Raw genomic sequence first — 20,281 nt, forward strand, 5'->3', positions numbered from 1 at the left:
TGATTTCTCTTCAATGAAACTATAACTAAGATGTGTAAAGAGATCCGAGACCTTAAGATCTTATCCACATTACATACATTTATGCAATAACATTTTTTTAAAGAACCTTGGGAAAAAATAGTAAACAATTTATAGACCGAATTTGTCTAGCTTGAAGATAAATGCAAATGTACTTTCTTGAGGCACTGCTTTTTCCTTTCCCAGCAGCAGGTAAAAAGATTCTTAGAAAATTATTTCAGAAAAAAACATTCTGTTAAACAAAGAATTTCGAAGGATTTCAATTTGAGTTACAAGAGAAATAAAGGCATGAAGGATGATCTTGTTAATCAGTATGGTTTAACAAATACATAGACGACTACGGCGATCTAGAACAAATCAATGTCAGTCACTTGTAAACATTTCCTGTTGCTACGGTGTTGAGAAGGACAAGCAAATACAGCGCGGTTTCCATTCCCAACGCAGATATGGAGACGAGCAGCGTGCAGCATGAAAGACAAACACACCCACAAGCAATACACACAGCAGTCATTATTACTTAACATACCCTTTGTCGGATTTGATAGAGATTGTGGGTGAGTAGGTCTCTCATTGATTCTTCTTCTTCTGGTGAGAGCCTTTTAACTTTCTGATGTCTATAACTCCTGCAAATGCAGCAGAAAAGCAAATATTAGCACACTGTCTCTCGACTGAATTGAAAATTGACTTTTATTGATGTCGAAAAAAAGAGCCAAAGCCGAGTGAGAAGTTGTGTCAGCGGAAAGACGCCTACTACTGCTAGTATAGCACTACTACCTCTACTAAACAATAATACTAATATAAGCATTCTTATTAAGGCTTCCAGTTTTCCGTCTCACAGATTTTTACAGATAAAATATAGACAGAAAACAGTCTGTTGCCTGTCTGTATTTATTTTTAAGTGCGGAAAAATATACAGAAAATGGTACTTGTAAGTGACTCTCGTTGTTTTCCTTCATGAATTCCAGACTAACTTCTAAGCAGATAGGCACCATTGGTGATTTAAAAACAGGATAAGATTTCCTTAAAAACAGACATATGTTAGCATATATTTGTATATAAATGCTAATTTTTACCTGTCGGTATAGTGTTTTGTTATATTTGGAAGGTTAATTTACTAAAAACGAGACAGGCATCAAAGTACGAGTGTCATTTTTATCAGTTAAATAAATGTGGAAATATGCCATTCTACGACTCCATTTATTCTCACAACATAAAATAAATATAGATAAATACCAATAAAATGTCCCAAAAATAAATATGAATAACTACAGATGGCAATATTATTATAATAAATACCATAAAACCTGGAGCCCTAATTATTATTAACTGCTGACATTACCAATTCTTCGATGACTTTGATTACAACTACCAAGAGTAATGAGAAAAAGAATAAAAAGAACAATCAAACGTGTTAAACGATAAAAGGATAAAACAAATAAAAATACGAAAGGCAATTATATCAATACTACTACTACGATTTACTACTGCTAGAAATGTATCAGATTCCTAATCAAGGGCTAATTTCTCAGCCGGGCCGGACTGGGAACAGAAACCGGCCCTGGCAAACTGCTCAGCTGCCCCTCCCCCGGAGGGAGAGGGAGTGCAGCCGAGCAGTTTGCGAGGGCCGCATTCGGACAAATTTGTTACCGGGGGCCAATATTGCCGATCCCCAGTAACAAAAACAGCCCCCCAGGTGCCCAAAACCGGCCCCCACCCTAGCGGCCTACTGGGGAAACACCCAGTGCCCGCTATGGCCAGTCCAGCCCTGTTTCTCAGAGTGTGTTTCTGTGTGACAATTACCAGTCACAAAGCTTGGTGAAGAATTAAGCCTGTTTGAAACACCTTTCCGTCTTCTAAATGTTGGCAGCAAATTAATTACCTCCGTATCGAAGCATAAAGAATATGACACCAAAATCAAAACATAATGATTAGAAATATACTCATTAAATTTAGTCTGCCCCTGGTTGGATAAAAAAAAGGCCAAGCCAGCTCTTAAAATGAAATTATACAACATAGATGAGGTTTTGTGACAACAACAGTTTCAATTAATTTAGCATGGGCTCAATCCTTGGTAGATATAACACAGAGAAGACAGGTTCGATTTAGGAAAAGTCTGTAAAGAAAAAGCAGTGTTGAAAAGTATTAAGGGTTAAAAATTCAAAGTACAACACGATAAAAAAAAAACACATCTATTTCTAAAAATCCTATAAACTTGAATATGGATATTGACACAAAAGCATTAAAATCGAACCAGAGGAACCAGAGGCAGGATGTTTTCCAAGTTTCAGGGTGAAAAGCACCAAGAAAAGCTAAAGTGACAATCAGATGCCACAGTTCACAGTTGAGCGGAACCGCTGTCAGCTGTGAAGAAGCGGAGGTCGGATACACCAAGCATGAAATCCTGGTCAACGTTTTAACCTTTTGACTTAGTATACTCTTTGGAAGGTGAAATCCTCCAGTGGGGCAAGGCTGTCCACTCAAAGTCAGATACCCATTGACAGAGATCACACTAAAGCAAATTGTTTTAGCAGGAAAAGCTCACAATAGGAAAATACTAATTTCATGCCCAGCGAAGATCACTCATAAGCCATATATTTTTCATGCCTTCACCCAGTCAAGAATTCGACAATAGGAAGTCGGGCCTGATTTTGACCTTTCCAAGCAGCCCACCATCCATCAGATTGGCAGAAAACATAATGTCCCCTAGCCTAGCCGGACTCCACCTGTCATATTAACAGATCATCGCCAAGCTAGAAGTGATCACTGAACCTCTGAGGAAGAGCTATCACTGTTGAACCTTTCTAGGCAATGCAAGTTTCTAGCATGGTTGATATCTTTCAGGTATCGTCAACCAAACATTTGTTGTTTTTCAAAAACAAACTCTCAAAGCAAACAACTAATAACCCCACACCCTCAGAGTTTTCTTCCAGAGTGTGGGAACCACCTTTATCTTTTTCTTTCTGGCATCACCAGGTTTTCCTTGGCAGTTATTGACAAAAAAATCATCAAACCATCTGTTATATGTAGCACAGGCAGTAAAATGTCCTTATTCCAATGAATTCTTCTCCATCAGGCCATCTTAGTAAGATTTCGAATAGCGCAGCCAGTGGGAGCATTGCCGTTGTAACAATATTGGTCTGTCCAATTCTAAATAGTCATTTTAGTGGACAAGGTACCCTGCCATCCTGCCACATTGGTGATGGAATATTCTCTCGGCCAAGCTCTAAATTTGGGCCCCAACAGAGATTACTCCATCGAGAAAGTAGAGGATATTAGCCCTGCAATTCCAAGGGGCCTCCCTTTGGCAAATCTAGAGTTGTCCACCAACCCTGCGGGTAACTCTTAATATTGATAGGAACCGCCATCATGGAGAATGTGGCCTAATGACTAGAGCGTCAACCTCAAATCTGGGCACTCAAAATCCTGTGATTCTTAGCAAATCACTTAATCTTAACAAAATGACCGTGTCTGTTGGTAAAGCAAGATATGCTCATGTAAAACCCTCTGATACCCAGGCCCGTTGCCAGGGGTGGCCTGAGCGGGACACAGCCAGCCTATATTTATGTCTAGCCCCCCTAAAATACTTGGCTCAGGTTTGTTGACCTTTTCTTTCTATTTAATCAGGGTAACTTTTTTCTGTGAGCATTAGCCAAGTGCCTGGTTCAGTGGTCTGAGAGGCTGCAGCACTGCTCGTACTTGAATGTTGTAGTGAGTGAGCAGGATAGGGGCTATCTGTCGACAACTGCCCGGGCGGGGTCACATACAGGGCAGCAGTAGCGGTCGGCAGTAGGAGTTACTGTAGGGCGGTGCCGGGGCAGGGGGAGGGGCAGGATGGGGGGTAGTAATGTATGGATTACGGAGTTTTACAGGTAAGTAAACATTTAAGTAAAGAAAATGAATTTTATTGCGCGCACTGCATCACCAAATGTGATGCAGTGCGCGCAACGAAATTCGTTTTATTTATTTAAATGTTTACTTACCTGTAAGACTCCGTAATCCATACATTACTACCCCCCACCCTGCCCCTCCCCCTGCCCATGTTACCGCCCTGCAGTAACTCCTACTACCGACCGCTACTACAGGGCAGTGTCCTCCTTCCTGCCTTTCTGGGAAAAAGAATGACTCTGAAAGTTAGTAGTAGGTGCAGAGTGAGGCCAGACAATGCGCCAAGGAGTCGCATCACGGTCAAACTTGATAATTTTTTTTTCAATCCAGAGCAATTTCAGTCAGCTGGATGAGAAAGGAAACACTAACACACACACTCATGCATTTCCAGTGTGTAAGCAGCACAACTATGAAATTCTGCAAAATAATAATTACCACCAAGCAGAGAATGCTCTGTTGCATGGTATGCCTTGCTCTTCCCTAGAGAACGGCGTATGTTTGTACTTTGAACGACCACTGTACAGCTGGTAAACTGCAGGTGAGTCTAGCGACCATGGGTCCACCTGTCACATTTTCTGAATCTAGCTTTGTGACATTTCTACTTTTGATTAAGCCACTGATGTACATTTCTATGCCTGGTGGGTGGCATTTTGACTATTCAAGGGTATGTAATTTTGTGTTAAATATATTGAAACTTTATAAGTATCAAAATTCAGTACAAGAGTGGATATATAATCTGCTCACAATTTTCATACAAAAACTGACGTCATGTTGAGACTGCTGAAGTTGCATTATGACAGATTGATATTTATTTTATTCTTTAAGGCTGTGACACTCATTTATGTGCAACAATAAAGAGTTTGTTCTAAGTAGACGCACACCGTGAATATTTTGAAACTTATGTATCTAAATAGAGAGATCCCTAATTCTTTTGTGTCAGGTCTGAAAAGCGCATCCAGTCCTATTTGTTCATATAAGGATGCTAAATGGAAAATTATAAATCTAGACTGCAGACGTCTACATTTTATATTGGCTTTTAGTCACCAACCTGTAGGCTGGCTCCTATCACCAGAGACCTGATAACATAGTATACTCTCATCCAGGCCCCTGTTTCTCTCTCGAGTGGGCCATGCTAGCATTGCTGCATCCAGCGTGTGCACTGTTTGTGTCGATGCCCTATGCACTCTCTCAGCTCCAAAGCCAGTAGAGCCTATGCCAGTTTCAGGCTAAGCTTCTTCAACAACACCCTCTCTATTGGTGAAATGGTGTGTAAGATATACCGCGGAGGGCTCAGCAAGCATGAGATTGTATGTCTCTGTAACTGGTCGGGGGAGTGTGTAAGTCTGTGTTTGCGACTGAGTATTTCTGTGTTTGCAAGTGTGCATGTGTGAGTTTGTGTTTCTGCTTTGACTAACTGTGCTTTTATGCACTGATAGCATGTGGTAATTACATTATGTGTTGTCATTGGTTTTAGTATCGCACCTGAGAAGAAATGTTTGGCGAATACCGGGGATTTTATGTACTGATGGGAGAAATGAGAAAACTAAGAGATTTTGTATAGTGATGATATCCTGATGCAATAGAGAATGGTCAGAGAGTCATGCTTCCTTCTGTCATTCACAGTGATCTGCAGCTTACAAATGCAGATGAGGGCAGGGCAGACTCAGCCTTACATCTTTTCAAAGTTGATACATTTGTTAATAGTCACCTCTGTTATTTACAGTGCTTTGAAATTGGAGAGGAGCAGCATACAGTGCTACAAAACATGTGTTTTCATACAATTCTTTAAATTAAAAGTTATATAGTCTTGTCCGCGTATGTGTTTTGGTCCTGCAGTTGGGAGTCATTGGAAGAAGGTCTTGATTGATTAGTGTGGGGTTTTGCTCAAGAAATTTGTCTTTGCTGTTTGGTACTGGCATTGATCGTGTAGCCTTCAGTGAGAAGCTGCCACTCAAATTTCCAGTTACAAACACATGTATACTTCCAGCAAGCTGGCAAAATTAGAATGAGTCCCCACATTAAACTAGTGGCCCAAGGCCCACAATAGCTTCTGATAGGCCTGAATGAGGAATAACAAGCATTCTTATTCAGGGGGCTCTACCTGTGTCTTCAAAGCTTTCCACCATTTCCCACCATTTTCCTATGGTGCAATATTGAAGAAATCCTCAAAACTTCTAGGTTGCTGAAGGTCTTCCTCTTGCTTTTTTTGTGATGGCCTCCAGTCTATCCTCTGATTGAGCTCTTAGCACTGGTTACGGGTATTGCAGCCAGCATCTCGGCTGTCTATAGTGACCAAGAGTAGCTGTGAAAGCACATAGGTCTTTCAACATGTCCAACACAAGGGATTCACAGTGGGTCACGTTTGCAGTCTAACATCATCTACAACCTGATTCATTACTCTAGTCTTATGGCAGAGTGTGTCTAAGGATAAAGAAATAGGAGGCATGGTGTGGATGTCCATGTTAAGTCAGCTGGTGGCGCTGTCTTCCTCGGGTCTCCATGAGGTTTCATGTGTAAAGTCTGAGCTCTGTTCAGGCCCTAGACCTACCAGAGATGCTAAGGGCAAGATTCTAAGGCTCCGAAGAATTAGCTGAATTCCAACCCTCAGCATTGCTAATCAGAGAGTAGTGAGCCATAGGGGTGGTTATGAGTACTGATGTAGATGTTTCCTGTGAAACTTGAACATCATGATGATGGGTACCATGAATCAAAATATTCACCAAGGCAGAATTAATCTGCTTTATCCTTATCTCACTTTAGCAATAGGCATATTGCTGTCTTAAATACACAGGTTACAATCCATCAATGAGAACAAATTAAACAGAAGACATTTTGCCCCAGAACTTTGAAATTATTCATGCCATATTTCAGCATACCCACCAGTCTCATGTCTTTTCCCCTTTCTATAGCAAGGTACTTCTTGAACCATTTCAAACATACTGTGGGTTGGGAAAGAATACACATCAACGCGTCATGCAAGTTTAATTTGCTGTTGTCTTTCATGGGAATCACTGTCCTGGTGCTGGACCTTGCTGCATGCTGTCAGAGTGACGCTGAATTAATCTTTCCCCATGTGCCTGGATGATTGTGGCATTTTACTAATAAATCAGCCCAACGCAACTATGGCACCAAGATCCTGTGCCTCCAGGTTCAGAGTTGCCTAGTAGCAACCTGATCTGTGGCTCTGCTAATGTCAAAACCTCAGTAAATATTTTTATGGTTCACTTTCAATCTTTAACTACAGAACATGCCGAGCCTCCAGTACATCTTACAGCTCAAAATAATCTTCTTCTTTGACCTGTTCTGTCTCACCAGGCAGTGCCACAGGTGAATGGGGTGCTGTGGGGCACAGACTGGATTAATGGCATATCTTTGGGTGTGTGCATGTTCCTGTGTACAAGGTTACCTATTTGTTAGTGGACCTGTGTTCTGCTGATATACCTGCATGACTGTGTGATCTTAGACATTAGGACTTTCTTTCTCTTTCCCGCCCTCTTTATTCTCACTAAGAGAGGTGTGAGTGCTCGTCTGAGATGATAAGGATTCTGAATAGGTTTTTAGAGATGTTCCATATTCTCTTTTCTTCTTCCCTGCATGTATGCTAATGTGAGGATGTGTGGCTGCTTCAAGCAAAAGAGAGCCTGCGATGGTAATTATAGAGGATGGCTCCTTGCGAAAGGTAGGGAGGTCTTAAAGTACTGTCTCTGGTCACTACAAGGTGTTGCCATTCCCAGAAACACTCAATATAAGGCCATCCTAGGATTGCTTTCCAAATATATAAAGCCAAGGTTGTATAAATGTAGGAAATCCATGTTTTCTATGTTGTCACCACAGAATGTCATCTTTTGCTCAACCTTATACAAATACTGGGTGTTGCACTCTGTGCACTTAAACCCAGCCAGCCACCAGTTGAGTGCTGGTGTATCCCATTTAAGCATGGTTGAATTGACATACTCCTAATTGGTATATTTAACTTGCCCAGTAGTCTCTAGTATATGGTATAAGGTGTACCCAGGTCCTGGATGTAAAATGTCACTAGTGGACTGCAGCACCTATTGTGCCATCCAATACAGTGGTAGTGCAAACTTGCCTTCAGGCCGGCACTGTGTAACTTGACTGTAAAAGTGTGAAAACTGCAATCCGGCATGCATAATAAATAGAGACAAAACATCCCTTTTAAATATTAATAAGCCACCTCTATGTAGACCGTTTTTCCCACAAAGAAGGGCTCATGGTATTTAAATGTAGGACATGTAGAAATGTGATGTTAACATGTCCTTACAGTAACTAGCACCTAAAAGCTCCTTTTCACTATGGCTGGCCTAGCTGTCCCATGGAAAAACTAGGGTACAGAATAAAATTCTAATACTGAATCTACGGAATAGGAGCTGGAAAAAAACAACTATTTAAAAAAATTAGAAAAATCCAATTAAAAGATGAGGTTGGGTTTTTAATAAATATTAAGGAAAAGTAACTTCTAGAAAGGTTACCTTTTCCCCGCCTGCAGTTCCTGGAGGCTAATTTGTATTTGCTGTCCAACTTTTCCTAGCATGGGATTAGCATTTGAACAGGTATGAAATGCCTCCCAGAAGCTAGATGATTGGTTGCTGTGATTGACAATTCAACCTGAATGGGAAGGGATTACGCCTTTGACCTATGCAAATGGCCAAGGGCTGTGAGCATCCCCTTTGATATTACAGTGTCATAGAACACTGGGGGTGAACTTGAGAAGAAGGGAAGCATGATGTTAAACCAATTCTTATGTATACACTATCTGGTTGCTATAAAATCCTGCTTTAGGTCTTCCAGACTTCTGTCTCTGGGTTTATTGGGGGTTTAGTGGCTACTGCAAGCTGGATATTGGTATTAACTATGGGAGGAGACTAGGAATACCATAATACACTCTCCTAACACACACCCAACCATCAGAGCCCATGTTTAGTGTGGGGGAAGACTTTTGACATCTTGAAAATGGTAAAAGTGGGTAGGGTTGACCCTGGAAACATTTACTCCATTGGTTAGGAGATGCCCAGGAACCTTTCCCACCTACTAGCTTGTGACAGCATAAATGTATCACCTCCAGGCACCCACTTATAAGCGCTTTCTGAACCTGAAGAAGAACAAAAGAGGACTGGACTGTTGACTGTGACCTAGGAAAAGCCCTGAAGGACTGGACCTGCTCCCTCTTCTTCCCAGAACAAAGATAGTGGACGCCAATGGTCAAGCTACAGGGATACAACAGCTACCTTTTTCTGGAAGTACACATCTGACCGGTGCCGCTTGGGCCTGAACTGGACCCAGTTGTTGGCCTCATCCATGAGTCTCTAAGTGCCTCCCCTAAGATCCTGGGGGGCTTTAGAAGTGTACTGCAGTTATCGATTGGGACTTAAAGGACTGAAGTCAGAAGGTAAAATAGTTTACCAGCACAAACCTGGTTGATGTACTTGACCTGCTTTCCATTGCGGTAAACAGCAAATTGCACGGCAGTCCCGGTCTACTGCAACCATTGACTATAATTCACAATTTGCACTTCTTAGTGGTATGCCTGCTTGCAATTATAAAATTTCAAGTCTACAGCTCCCCTGTTTAGGATTGTTTTCATTTTGTTGACATTTAGTTTATTACATTTTTCTCTATTTTATAATTCGGTTTGGGATTTATATCATTTTGCATTACATCTTTATTACTGTTTTGGTACTGCCTAAATACCTTACACATTGCCCTAAGTTAAGTCTGCCTGTTCTGTACCATAGATACAAGGAGGCTGAGCTTGGGTTATTTAGTGACATCGATGGTTCACCCTGACAATGCCTGTGATTAGTTACCCACCCCAAATAATAATCCAATTTCTTACTGTAAACATTGAGAAAATGTCAATTTTTTTCTGTGATTGATACAAAATAGTTTTTTTGCTGTAAACTATTAACTGAGGCTCCTGAGGCGTGAGCCGTGAGCTTTATTTAGCGCTTTGTGGTAATTTTACAGTATTCTGACATCCAGGTTTTCACTGTGCATTAAAGATGCATCTTTTCATGTAAGTGATTTTTACATTCCGTGTATGAAAATACCACTTTTAGAAAGTAGGTATTTTCTTGCTCCGTCATCCCATGTTCCTCTGCTGGAATGTGGATTGCCTGTCTGGGTTTTGGAAGACGGAAGGCTGGGGAGCAGGAGTTCCTCCAGATAGCCTAGGTGGGTCAGGAAAGGGCTGAATAGGCCTGAGCTGCAATTGGGGAAGGGGGAGGGGATTCCCTTGTACCTCAAAGGGCCTGGTCTGCCTCTGACCATGCCATCCCCACCTCCTGCCAGGAAGTCACACCAGAGAAGGCAGAACTGGTTCTGGCTGGACACAGACACTCTCTTCCTAAGAGATCAAAGGATTTGGGGATATAAATATTGGGGCCCAGACCCCTGAACTCCAGAACTCTTTTGGATCAAGAAGACTGCCAAGAACAAGAGCAGGAGAAGTTGTGGGGAGGAACTACCACTTTGCTGTGTGCTTTGATGTGTTGGCCTGCAGTGGCTGCATCTGTCTTGGGCAGTGAAAGGACTGGACTGAACTTTATGCAATCTACTTTTGTGAGTTTCTCCAAGGGCTTGAGGAAGAGCTTGCCCCCTGCTCAAGAAGTCTCAGGAACAGCAAACACTTCAAGCTCTTCTGCCCTCAGCACAGGGGACTGTGTGTTTTGTACTGCAACAGAGGAAAAAGCAAACCAATGCCATCTACAACGCTGCATGTCCTGAAGGAACCGCAGAGGGCACCGCCGCAATGCCGCACCGTGACCCTGGCCATACCAGCGATGCCTGCTGACGCCGACACCGTGCCGCTGCTCACACCGCGACCTGTGGGCACCGCACTCCGCACCGCCTCGCTTCACGACGACGCCTTGGTATCCCCGACGATGCCGCTCCACGTCGAAATCTATGCAGCTGCCTGCACCGTGGTTCGAGGGCATCGCTGGAAAAGTTGCACGAAGCACCGCCCTCATCCGGCACCGCAGCCTTGGCCATCTGATGCCTGCACCATCGACACTAGTTCGTCAGCCGACAACATCGCTTCAACCACAACGACGCCGCTGCTTGCACCGTGACCTGACAGCAGCATGACGAGCACCGCCTTCACCTCGTACCGTGACCTTAGGCTCAATGACGATGCAATCTGAGGCTACCACCGAGCCGCTGCTCGCACCGCGACCTGAGGGCACTGCACTTTGCACCGCAGCATCCGACGCCTGTCGACGCCAGCTTTCCTGACTTCAACAGAGGAGAGTTCAACCTGCAACGCCTGTGACTTCACGGGCCCAGACGACTCCTGCACCAGTCACACCAGAGAAGGCAGAACTGGTTCTGGCTGGCACAGCCACTCTCTGCCTAAGAGATCAAAGGATTTGGGGATATAAATATTGGGGCCCAGACCCCTGAACTCCAGTACTCTTTTGGATCAAGAAGACTGCCAAGAAGAAGAGCTGGAGAAGCTGTGAGGAGGAACTACCACTTTGCTGTGTGCTTTGCTGTTTTGGGCTGCAGTGGCTGCTTCTGTCTTGGGCAGTGAAAGGAATGGACTGAACTTAATGCAATCTATTTTTGTGAGTTTCTCCAAGGGCTTGAGGTAGAGCTTGCCCCCTGTTCAAGAAGTCTCAGGAACAGCAAAAATGTCAAACTCTTCTGCCCTCAGCACTGGGGACTGTGTGTTTTGTACTGCAACAGAGGAAAAAGCAAACCATTGCCTTCATCAATTATTTCAACGACTGAATATCTCGTATATCACTGGGTTTATTTGTTTTTTGAAATTGTGGATATGTAATTTTTCTGTTTTCACTTATTGTTTTTGTATGTCTTTAGTTGTAAATAATCAATTTTTTGCCTTTGTTTGAACATTATGTATTATATATAAATGTCTTTTAAATGTGAAAAATGAAATGAACAAGTAAATGAAATATAAACAAAAGACAAAAATAACAAGAAAATATACTATAATCAAAATAAAAAGATTGAAGAATTTTTGTATAAACTCACTGTTTCAGCACACGTTTATTTGAATGTTGTGGAGGGTCTATCACTATGTTCAGATTCTGATCTAGGGATTATCGATGCCCTTGGAGTTTGCTACACTTTCTTTTTCTACATAGTTTACCTTCCCTACGAGTAGCTAACTGAGTACATTGTAGGGGCCCCCTTTTTTCCATTGAATAACCACGAACCGAGCCATTGACATCAAGGAACTGTTTTTCAAGCATATTTTGATAATTGAAGATTTTTAAGTACTTTATTATGGATTTTTATCGTTTTTGGTCTTGTCTTAAATATATAAATATATTGGATATTTTTTTAAACTGGTGTGGTGTCCTTTTGTAGTGCTTACACTTTATTACTGTTGGTTATGTGCAAATGCTTTACACACTGCCTTTAAGATAAGCCTGACTGCTCGTGCCAAGCTACCAAGGGGGTGAGCAGGGATTAGTTTAGGAGTGTAACTCCATTATCCGGACTGGAGTGGTAGTTTCTGCCTGACTTTAGCACATGCCCTAGCCGGCTAAAAATCCAATTTCTAGCAGAATCCCACAAGACTCTGTCGTATCTGCCCAAGAGGGCTGTTGTGCTGGCTGCCTTCATTGAAGTAGCCGCAGTGTTGCAGCCCTTGCGACCCGAAGAATCCAATCTTCTACTCTCTTTATCTGGAAGGGAAGTGCAGAAGGAGACGTGGTGTGAGACTTGTGGACAGCTTGAATTACCACGGAGTCAGGTGGTGAGTTGGAATTCATAAATAATGGATCTTGATCCGAGGCAGTTATTTTGTTCTGGAGCCTTGAGGATGCCTACTTTGCCACAGCTGGGGTAAGAAACAAGTCCATGACTGGCTCAAGTAGACCAAGCACTAATGGGAGCAAAGGTCTCGAGGCCATGTGTTGAGGTACTGAGGTAGATTGTGTTGGAACAGCCATTGGTATGTTCAGCTTAGCTGCACCTCTCACCACAACTTCTTGAAAGTTGGCTATGTAGTCAACAGGTGGCGGACGAGGTTGAGGAGAATCCGAAAAGGTGGGAGAATAGTCCCTGGTGGAAGAGGACTTATGCCCATGATGATGATGCCGAGATCACAACCTTGATGTATGGTGTGATCTGTGATGTGAATGAGAATGTTGTGATCTAGTAGACAAATGCCCAGATGGATGATGGTCATGGTGTGAGCTATGGCGGGACCTTAACGGTGAGCCCCTAGGGGCTGGAGTGCCAGGCACCTGTGGTATTGGAGGAGGTGGGATGCCAGCTGCCGGTATAGGGGGTGTTTTCAGCAACACTAGATGCATAGGAGCCACTGGAGGTAGGAGGCTGGTAGCACTGGCAACACAGGAGGTGGCGGAGCTCTATCAGAGAAGGAGATCTGGAATGTTGTGAGTTAGATGATGAGTAGATTTTTCTTCTTTTAGAGGGGTTCCAAGATCTTGTCAAGGTTGAGGGACTTTTTGACATCAACCTCTGCCGTTGTCTCGCTCTTGCGTTGATCAGCTTCTCAACATTGACCACTCCCGTCAATGTTTGGCTCTCGACATCAAGTGTCTCCTTCTGGGCAAAAGCAAGGTACAGTCCCTCAATGCACTTCTTGAAATCAGATGAGTGTGTGGATGGTCTCGATGTCACAGGTTAGTGTCTTGACATCAAGCGACAATGTTTTTATGACGTGCCAGCATGTTGGTGCCGTACTACCTCTCAACGTCGACCATCCCTATGTGGACCAGGACTGAAAGCGTTTTCTTCCTGAAAAAGGCCCCTCAGACCTTCCAAGACCACTGGAGGCTGAGGGAAGAGCTCTGCTGGAAGATTTACCTTCCCCTCACTCTTAGGTCCCAGTGGCTTGTTGGCATCTTCTTTCTTCTTTACCATGAAGGCACATTTTCTTCCTGTCACACAGGATTCGGCTGGAGAAAGTCTTGCAGATGTTACAGGAGGTAGGTAGATGTGAGGATGGCAGGCAGATGATACTGACCTCATGAGGATCTGTTTTGGCCTTTTCCCTGCCACAGGGAGGACATTTGTCAAATAAAGAAGGCATTTTAATGCAAAAAAAGTTCCTTTTTTCTGTCAGAAAAAGACAAAAATCACTACAGGAAGACCAAAAACTTTGAGTGAATCAGTAGTCACTGATTTTTAAAGCTAGATGAAAAAAAACTAAAAAAAACTAAAAAGGTCGAGTTCAATACTCCAAGGGTCCTTTCAACAGGAGCCCAAAAAAAGAACTGAGGTAACTACCTCTGGCTGAGTATGATGGGATAGTGATGATCTCACAGTTCTTAAACGCACAGCCTTTTTTTTTCTTCCCTGATAATACCTTGCACTTCTTCATCTTTCTCTCACATAACAAAAGGGATTATGAAGGATTTTATCTGTAACCTTACAAAGTTTTTCATGCATTAGTTGCATGTTTCATCGGATATTCACCTTATGTTGCAACAAGATGCAGAATTGTGTCCACTATAGCCTAATGATATAGGCTGCAAATGAACTATTGACTATTCAAGGCCTTCTGAAGAAAGGCTAACTTCAGCACTTGAAAAGATATATTGAAGAAGTGCTCTGGGGTCCCCGCAAGCGGGTGGGACTATTCAACGCTTATGACTATACATGGAAATCTCCTGTGAGAGAATTATCAATATATCAGCTATACTCCTGCCTGTAAGCTTCACTGCCTCATCTCAGCACTTCTTACACCAAAAGCAAGGTCCAAGAGTACTTCCAGTAGTGTCCCTATTCTACCATTAACAGGAGCGGCAGGAGCAATAGGATTGTGCAGGGTTTGCAAAATCTCAGTGTGTGGATACATGAAAATAAATACAAGGGTCTGTCCAGGCACCATCCGTTTAGCTGCAGGGCTCAAGGCAGCCGTCAAAGAAGGGGCTAATTTGGTTCATGAATACACTAGTCCACGAGCAGAACATAGACGTTTGCTACACTTTAACTGAAACATTGAGCTTTTTAGTTCTTGAAGTTCCTGTTAGAGTTTAAGATTAGTAAGAAATAGATATGTTGACAATGAAACAGTTTTAAATAAGTAAATGGATAGGACTGTCAATGAGGTACTGATTGTTTCAAATTGACTAAATTTGTTAGGATAGTTTGTTTCTAAAAATGTAACTGTTATCCATGGGGAAGTTGGGGAATGAGATGAATGTGATTAAAGCAGCAATCTTGGATTGGGGTTATCTCATTTTTTGTTGTGTTCAACTTGCTGCTTTTTACACATTTTAATACTGTAGTCATCTCCTCTGCACAAGTGAGACAGATAGTCCTTTTGATAGTTGTTTTAGACAGAATCTCTGTTGCTCTGCTGTATTGTTTGCTACTCTAGTTTAGGAAATATGGATGATACCACTTACAGCATTTAGAGATAACTGGCAGAAGGCAATGTGTCCACTGACCTGCTTGGAGAAAAATAAAAAGCAAACAAAATACTGGAGAAGATGCAGGGAAATCAATGGATCAAGGAGGGTGGGTGGTGTGGTGGGTATAAGGGAAGGATGGATAAACTAGAGAGAGAGATGTTGCAATATGATATCCAAAACTTGACAACCACAATAGGGTATCAGCTGAAATAATGTCATGGGTCATATACAGAAGGAATCGCTTCGAAAGTGTTATTACTATTCCAAAGCAATAGTAATTCTTCTGCCTTCTTGAAGGGGAATAAGCAGTTGACCAACCAGGAGTACATTCCACCATGTTCACTCTGCAGCTGCACTCTTTCTATTTTGCCTGGGTTCATATTTGTGACATTCTATCTTGTGACAGGTAGCTGCTGTATAAATCTGCTGAACATATTAAAGACAGCTCTTAAGTTAACGAATCCCCTACCCAGAAAATAGGAAACTTGGTGCGGCGCAGGATCAGATATTTATGAGCAGCAGGAAATCAAACACAGATATAGAGCCAATGAGTGAAGAAACTCAATCAGTGGAAGTTTTGAGTAGGTTAGGGGCTCTGTAGTTCTGAATCATCATGTTATAGCAGCTTTTAGTCATAGGACATAATTGAGTTGAGCAACAGACTGAGTGCTGGCACCTTGTGGTGTCAAATCACAAAGAAAATTCTCAAGTGAAGTCGGCAAAAAAGGATCTGGAAGAAGCATTCACAGTAATGTACAAAGTAATGCAAGTCCATGAATCGTTAATATGACAATACAACCAGAGTAGAACCCATAGACATCGATTCACCAAAATGTCAGGAGTAGCAGAAGTGACATTCTGCAGCTTTCGACACGGTTCCCCATCAGCTGCTGATCACCCGGCTAGCATCCATTGGCATCACTTGCTCCGCACAAGAATGGCTGACCTCATTTTTGACCAATTGAACTCAGCAGGTGTCGTTGCCTCCCCATTCTCCTTCGTCCAAGCTGCTTTCCACTGGGTGCCACAGGGGTCTACATTAAGCCCCCTGTATTTTAACATCTATCTGACTCCCCTGATCTTCTTGGCCGAAGAATTAGGTGCAAAAATAATTTCTTACGTAGACAACATGCAGCTGCTGTTCACCTGGCCGGGCACGGATCTGGACACTTCATCGGTCCAGACCTGCCTCAATTCAGTCTTCAACTGGTTCGCTCTCGCCCAGCTAAAAAGCAACGAAGATAAATCTGAAATACTTCTCTATGGGCAGTTAGCATCTCATTTTAGAGAATTTCTATGGCCGCCTGATGTCCCATACCCTAGCTCTGTTGGTAAACCAGCAAAGAACCTCGGGGTTTGGTTTGGGGAAAAACGTAAAAATTGATGAGCATATTAAAAAATCTCACTTGTGGTTGCTCCGGCACCCTTAAAGCTCTTCGTAGGTTCTTTCGCCTGCTCCCGAGGACGTCCAAAGAAACTGTTGCAAGGGCCCTTATTCTTTCTCGCCTCGATTACGCTAACGCCCAGTTCACTGGCATTCCTGTCTACCTTACCAACCGCCTTCAGATCATACAAAACGCAGCGGCCAGACTCCTCTCACGGCAGTCCAGCGTCCAACAGCATTTGTGCAGCCTGCTCTGGCTCCCTGTCGCGCAACGTGTTGTGTTTAAATCCCTCACTATTGCTCATAGAGCCATCCACAGTCAGGGGCCGGCGTACCTGTGGAAGCGCTTTTCCTGGTACTCTCCCAACCCCCAACCGTCCCCTACCGTCAACCACCCAACATCTGCCGGTTGTCCCACACTTTAAACTTTCCACCTTGGTGAAAGCGGCCTTCACTTGGAACACCCTTCCCCCGTTGCTTCGCGCTACCCAGGAGTTCAACCTTTTTAAAAATGCACTCAAAACCCACCTTTTTAAAATGTCTTTGTAATTATTTTAGTTTTTCTGCTGCCTAACTGCATTTCTACGCGCCAGGATACTCCTGAGTAATTGAGTGCGGTACAAAATTACTAATAATATAACATAACATAACATCACACACCATTTGATCTTAATGATATCACAGGAAGTGGCATCATATGACCTTTGACCTCAAATTTCCCCATCGAAATGGTGTCACATGGCCTTAACCCTGAAGACATTGCAATGTCAGCATCACTGAAGTTCTGTAATAACTGCATGATGAGTATAATACAACAGATACAAACAGCCATTTTAGAATACCACCTATATTAGGGTGATGACATGATCTTTGAAAGTGGTAGGATGTAATTCCCTGAATTTTAGTGAGCCAGACCACTCTCTGTGGGCTCGAGGGGGATTCTCCCACTGAAAAATATTTTTAACAAATAGGAGCAAATAGTGTATTAAAAAGTTTGCTAAAAAGCCAAAGGTTCTGAAAGGGCACTCATTCACATGCAAGTGCTTTCAAGGTGTGCCAAGGCAGTGAATCCAGCCGCTCTCGGGGAGTTCACCCTTTTGTTTTCAAAATGTGCTAAGGATGCCCCTTAGGTCAAAAATCACCTCTACTGAGCCAGCATTTTGACAGGGGAGCCGCTCATATGCAATTTGTGCCCCTTTATGTTGATGCAGGGATTCTGCCCAAGAACAGAACAATGTGCAGGATTATAGGACCTTGGTGTATAGGGACTGAGTCTTCTTATCACCTTACTACCCAGCAGCCCAGGACCGACTAGCTATAGTGTCTCACTTGCTCTCCTACTCACTCACAGAGAAACAAGTGATTAGAAACCCTAGAACACAACACTCCCAGTTCTCTCAGGAATCACTGTAACAAGACACACCCTTTCGCTCACACTCTTGTACTTGTCCACAATAAGTTCTGACAGAGGTACGGAATAGTTTAAAATATTTATTTTAACTAACGTGCCCTACACGTGTCACAACAAGCAGGAAAATGCATAGTACAAATACAGTCAGCATAGCAGCTAGTCCATATATCATGAAGGGAGATGTCATCATGAAAAGACAATGGAGAACAGACAATATAGCCTAACCTCCCTCCCCATGCTAAGAATAAGTATTAATATATATTAGAAGATCCCTATACTTTGCCCGCATTCCCCATACCTTAGCCTATAGATGGGAGATCTACATCATAGGTGCTGTCTCGCTCTTCTCCCTGTTAAGGTCCCTTTCCAAGTGTGTGTTACCTATTTGTGTATCCCCTTAAGACCAAAAGTATGTTGTTCCAAACAGCAGCTGCAGTGGTATGCTTTGTCTAGGTGCTAAGGCTTGACCAGAACAGAATAACAAGGGGCATTGTTTATCGACCTTGCTCACAGTGTTCAGACAAAATACCAGGAACAGGCAAAGAAGGTAAACAGCAGACTGTTCTCATGTGAAAGATGCAACCGAAGTCATTGCAAAAAATAAAGCTATGTAGTAACATGTGCAAAGCTGCATAATATCTGCAGAACTTGTGCTAACTTAGTGGAGACGGCCATGTTCCCGGGGGCCACGTGACAATGTGAAATATTACCTACAATATACAAGTGTCTGAATTTTGCAATTAGTTTCATAATATACCTTAGGTTACCCTTATGTCAAATTACCTTTAGTACATCAGGGCCAAGATTATGTCAAGGTTATGTCATGGTTCCCCCCCTCATAAGCCATGGTTTCCCTCAGATATACCAAGATGCATTTCCAATGAGCCAGTGCCAGCATTTTGCCATGGGTGCGCCTTATGTTAACAATTTCCTGAAGTGTACCAGTATATTTCCATGTGTGCCCATTATCCCAAAACCTACCTCCAGCATGCAAGTACCAGTATTTGTCAGAGGTGACCTTCTAACAATTGCCTCCAGTGTGCCAGTGGCAGAATTTGTCCATGGGTGTCAAGAATTACCTTCAGTATGTCAGGGTCAATGGCAGACTATCAAGCATAACATCAAATTCTAACTCACACTCACTGGCATGCACTCACGTACACTCGTTCTCACTCACACTCCATCATTCATTCTCACTAACAGTGATTTCTTCTCACTCGCTATCTGGCACTAACTCACTCTGACTCATTCTTACTCCTACTCAAATATACTTAATCATACTCACTTGCACTAACTCCATCATTCTCATAGACCTTCAGTCATTCTAGTGCCTTCATTCGCACCCACTCACATTCACTCTGACTCTTACTCACTCATACTTTGTTACTCATGTGCCCTCACTCTTATTGTCACTCATTCCGACTCACTCATATGCACTGACACTCCTATCACTTATTCTCACTCACTGTGTCACTGACTCTCATTCACTACCTGTCACTGACTGTCACTCACTTTCTCTCATACACGCTCATGCCCGCACACTACACATGTTTAAAAACATTTTTTATTACTTACAAAATCTTCCCCTGAATGTCACTGCGATCCCTGGTGACCCCTAACTGACGTCCATTGTAGAGCCCCAAACTACTGTGATTCAAAAGCTTTTTCATTCAGTATTTAAAACAACTTGCTTAATTTAACGTTCTCCATTAGACTTACCTCACACCATCAACACTATTTAATATGTACCCCTCCCCTGCAGATACGTGCCCAGGTTGTTGATATGCACATCACAGAAACAGATGCGCTGTGGCTGGTTAGACAGTGAGGTGGACCATTCCAAAGCTGCTTCATGACCGCACGTCATGGGTCATAACTTAAGTTAATCTTGGCTGCAGGTGTTGCTCTATGTCCGAAGCATGCACATTGATGGCCATACTGCATTTATGTGAAGAAAACATTTCCTGAAATGCTGTCTTTACCTGATGCATGTTTCTGATGTACGCTTAAGCTGCTACTTGGGAGATGGGAAAAAACATTCACTGCTGCCCTCAATTTTCCAACAGGGCGTTAGAGTGTTCACTAGGACTGTTTTGATAACCAACATTTTTACTAGCTCAGGGAAACTGCTAACCAAACCAGTCAATGAAAATAATGAAAACGTCTGGTTCATACAGAAGCAACAACCATTCCCAATGTGGGCCA

The 20,281-nt window shown here is 42.8% G+C and overlaps 1 protein-coding gene across 1 annotated transcript in view; it reads right to left on the reverse strand.

Annotated features, from left to right (window-relative positions):
* The window catches only part of LOC144773148 (sodium/hydrogen exchanger 4-like), a 527,634-nt gene that overhangs the window by 130,567 nt on the left and 376,786 nt on the right, over positions 1-20,281 (reverse strand). Inside the window, exon 9 of the mRNA XM_078658005.1 lies at positions 545-641. Within this exon, the coding sequence (XP_078514131.1) occupies positions 545-641 (97 nt within the window). The remainder of the gene's footprint in view (positions 1-544; positions 642-20,281) is intronic.

The sequence above is a fragment of the Lissotriton helveticus genome, chromosome 8 (assembly GCF_964261635.1).
Source record: "Lissotriton helveticus chromosome 8, aLisHel1.1, whole genome shotgun sequence".
NCBI classification, from domain to species: domain Eukaryota; kingdom Metazoa; phylum Chordata; class Amphibia; order Caudata; family Salamandridae; genus Lissotriton; species Lissotriton helveticus.